Source organism: Cyprinodon variegatus, unplaced genomic scaffold (genome assembly GCF_000732505.1).
Source record: "Cyprinodon variegatus isolate N-32 unplaced genomic scaffold, C_variegatus-1.0 Scaffold751, whole genome shotgun sequence".
NCBI classification, from domain to species: domain Eukaryota; kingdom Metazoa; phylum Chordata; class Actinopteri; order Cyprinodontiformes; family Cyprinodontidae; genus Cyprinodon; species Cyprinodon variegatus.
In genome coordinates, this window is record NW_015151204.1 from 10,138 (window position 1) to 12,795 (window position 2,658).

Genomic DNA, 2,658 nt, shown 5'->3' on the forward strand with positions numbered 1-2,658 from the left:
ACTTTTAGGACTTTATTCTCATAATTTTATCCCTATTCTCGTCTGACTTTATTCTTGTAATTTTATGAATTTATTCTCAAAATAAAAAAACAAATAAATCTCTTGCCTGGCCCTAATACTCCATCATAGAAAGTAGTTGAAATCTATTATTAAAAGGTTTTTAGAGTATCTTCACTCCGTTTCTCTGAATTTGTTACATTTTTATCACATTTAAATGTAACTTTTTTTTACACATATAATTTAATATTTTTTAATCTCTTTTAGATGCAATTTTCTTTTTCAAATTTCAGTTTTTCAGATTTTTACAAATAAAGTTTCACAGATCTAATTCTTTTCACTTCTGGATCTGATTTCAATCGTCCAGCAGGCCAATTAAAAAGCATCTTTGCTCCCTGCTACAGAGAACAGCCACAAGAAGTGAGGGTCTGAAAAATACAATTTAAAAGAATAAAGTCAATAAATCTCACTCTGAACAACAGAATTTTGAAGAAAATTCTTCAAAAAATTAAATCTCTTAAAAAATTGGTTAAAAAAATAGAGAAATGCATTTGTAAAAAAAAAAACAGAATAATAATTATACATTTTGAGAAAAAAAAACTTAGAAAACAAAAAAGCTGCTCTCTACCTTTTTTTTGTTTTGTTATTTCAATTTACAAAAATGGTAAAGTTTCCATTTACAAAGTGCGTTCTTTGCAACAATGAAACAAAATACACTCCATACAGATGCTCAGATGGATTTAGGTCTGGACTTTGACTAGGCAATAAATTTCATATCTTTTGTTTTCTTGCATGAACTATCTGAGTGTATTTTCCTCCATCTTCCCAGCATCATGCAGCCACTGCCGTGTTCCACAGTTGCGAAGAACGTGTTGATCTTTATATTTTTCTTCTCTCACCTTTTACAGCTAATATTATCCAGAAGCCTTTTATAAAACAAACGCATCAGATTCATAGATGAATACAAACAAGCAGCTGCTTCATGATGAATACTTAGTATTTAGTGGTTTAGAGGAATTAGTATTTTGTGTTACTGTCAGTCAGCCGTTTATTGTTCTGTTTCTGCAGTCGTGTCTGACGTGTTTTCTTGTTTACAGTGACCGGAGCCGAGTACGAGGCCATGCTGACAGAGATCATGTCTATGGGCTACGAAAGGGAGCGAGTGGTAGCTGCACTACGGGCCAGTTTTAACAACCCTCACAGAGCCGTGGAGTACCTCCTCACTGTACGTCCATCTCTGTTAGCTTTTAAGGAACAGCTGGAAAGTCAAACTTTTTTCTCACCTTGTTAGAAGTCAGATAATTATGAAGAAACAAAACTTCATGGCGTCGCCAGGAGTCAGACTCGCTTCATTAGTTTCTGTTAGAGTTGACCTTTTAAAACGTGACATTTCTGTCTTAATGTGGTAAAAAGAAGCTGTTCATATTTGAGGAATCTGTTTTTGTTTGCAGGGAATCCCCAGCAGCCCGGTTCAAGAGAGTAACCCACCGGCCCAGGCCCCCACATCCGGCCCCACAGAGCCCCCGTCTCTAGCAGAAGGTAGGGGCCCCTCACTGTGACGCTCTGATCAGACTTTGAAAAAGGAATATTTCGATGGATCTCCGCCTCACCGAGGGGGCTGAAAACCCAAGATATTTACTGGAAACTAGCGAACAGAAACAATGAGCCCGTAATCAGTCAATAAGTTCACTGGCCAATATTCTTATCCGATTAAAAAATTAGAATAGAAGGATTTTTTTTTCCAGTTTCCTGGATTAATGGCTTCATCTCAGACGGCCTGTCACTACCACATCCATTATCCATACGGCGCTCCTGGTTCTCTCCTGGTCCCACCGCAGCCGTGTTAAAGGGGAATTTCATTTTTTTTTTTACATTGGGCCCTTGATTTTACGTTATTACATCATGTTCTAGTCACCCATATGAGTTTTGTGTCATTTGGAGCCGTTCTGAAGATATTCCGTAACGTCTTCCGATGGGCAACGACTTGAAGGTAAAAACTAGACTGTTCATAATTTATTCTTTATGGTACGCCAGCATTCATAACCTGTAGGCGAATCACTGTCCAGACGCGGTTATATTTTTTATATTTCTATTTTTTTAAAACAAAGCGGCGTGTGTATGACGTCATCTGCGCACCGAACTGGAGTTGTTTTTTTATTTATTTATTTTTTTTTATTTAACCAATGGACATTACACCAGGCGGCTACGCTCTACCCCTTCTATTCATTCGGCGAGCTAATCTGAATCGTTCAATTCCATTTGGAGAGCGAGATCATCTGTGGTAGCAGCACTAAACATCTTCCAGGCATGTGAGGAAAACTAGCGGCAGTTCAGCGGACAGGAAGAATGAACGGTAGCCGGCGTGCGCGGATGACGTCATACACACTCTGCTTTGTTTTAAAAAAATAGAAATATAAAAAATATAACTGCGGATGTCTGGGGGACAGTGATTCACCTACATGTTATGAATGCTGGCGTAGCATAAATGATAAATTATGAACAGTTTAGTTTGTTCCTTCAACTCGTTACTTGGATATAACCTAACTGAATATCTTCAGAACGGCTCCAATTTACACAAAACAAATCTGGGTGGGTAGAACATGATGTAATAACGTAAAATCAAGGGCCCGATGTAAAAAAAAAAAACAAAAAAAAAAAAAA

The 2,658-nt window shown here is 37.4% G+C and overlaps 1 protein-coding gene across 1 annotated transcript in view; it reads left to right on the top strand.

Annotated features, from left to right (window-relative positions):
• rad23a (RAD23 homolog A, nucleotide excision repair protein) overlaps window positions 1-2,658 on the top strand; it is a 14,356-nt gene that overhangs the window by 9,832 nt on the left and 1,866 nt on the right. The window contains exons 5-6 of the mRNA XM_015395633.1: window positions 1,095-1,222; window positions 1,449-1,536. Of these exons, the coding sequence (XP_015251119.1) occupies window positions 1,095-1,222; window positions 1,449-1,536 (216 nt within the window). The remainder of the gene's footprint in view (window positions 1-1,094; window positions 1,223-1,448; window positions 1,537-2,658) is intronic.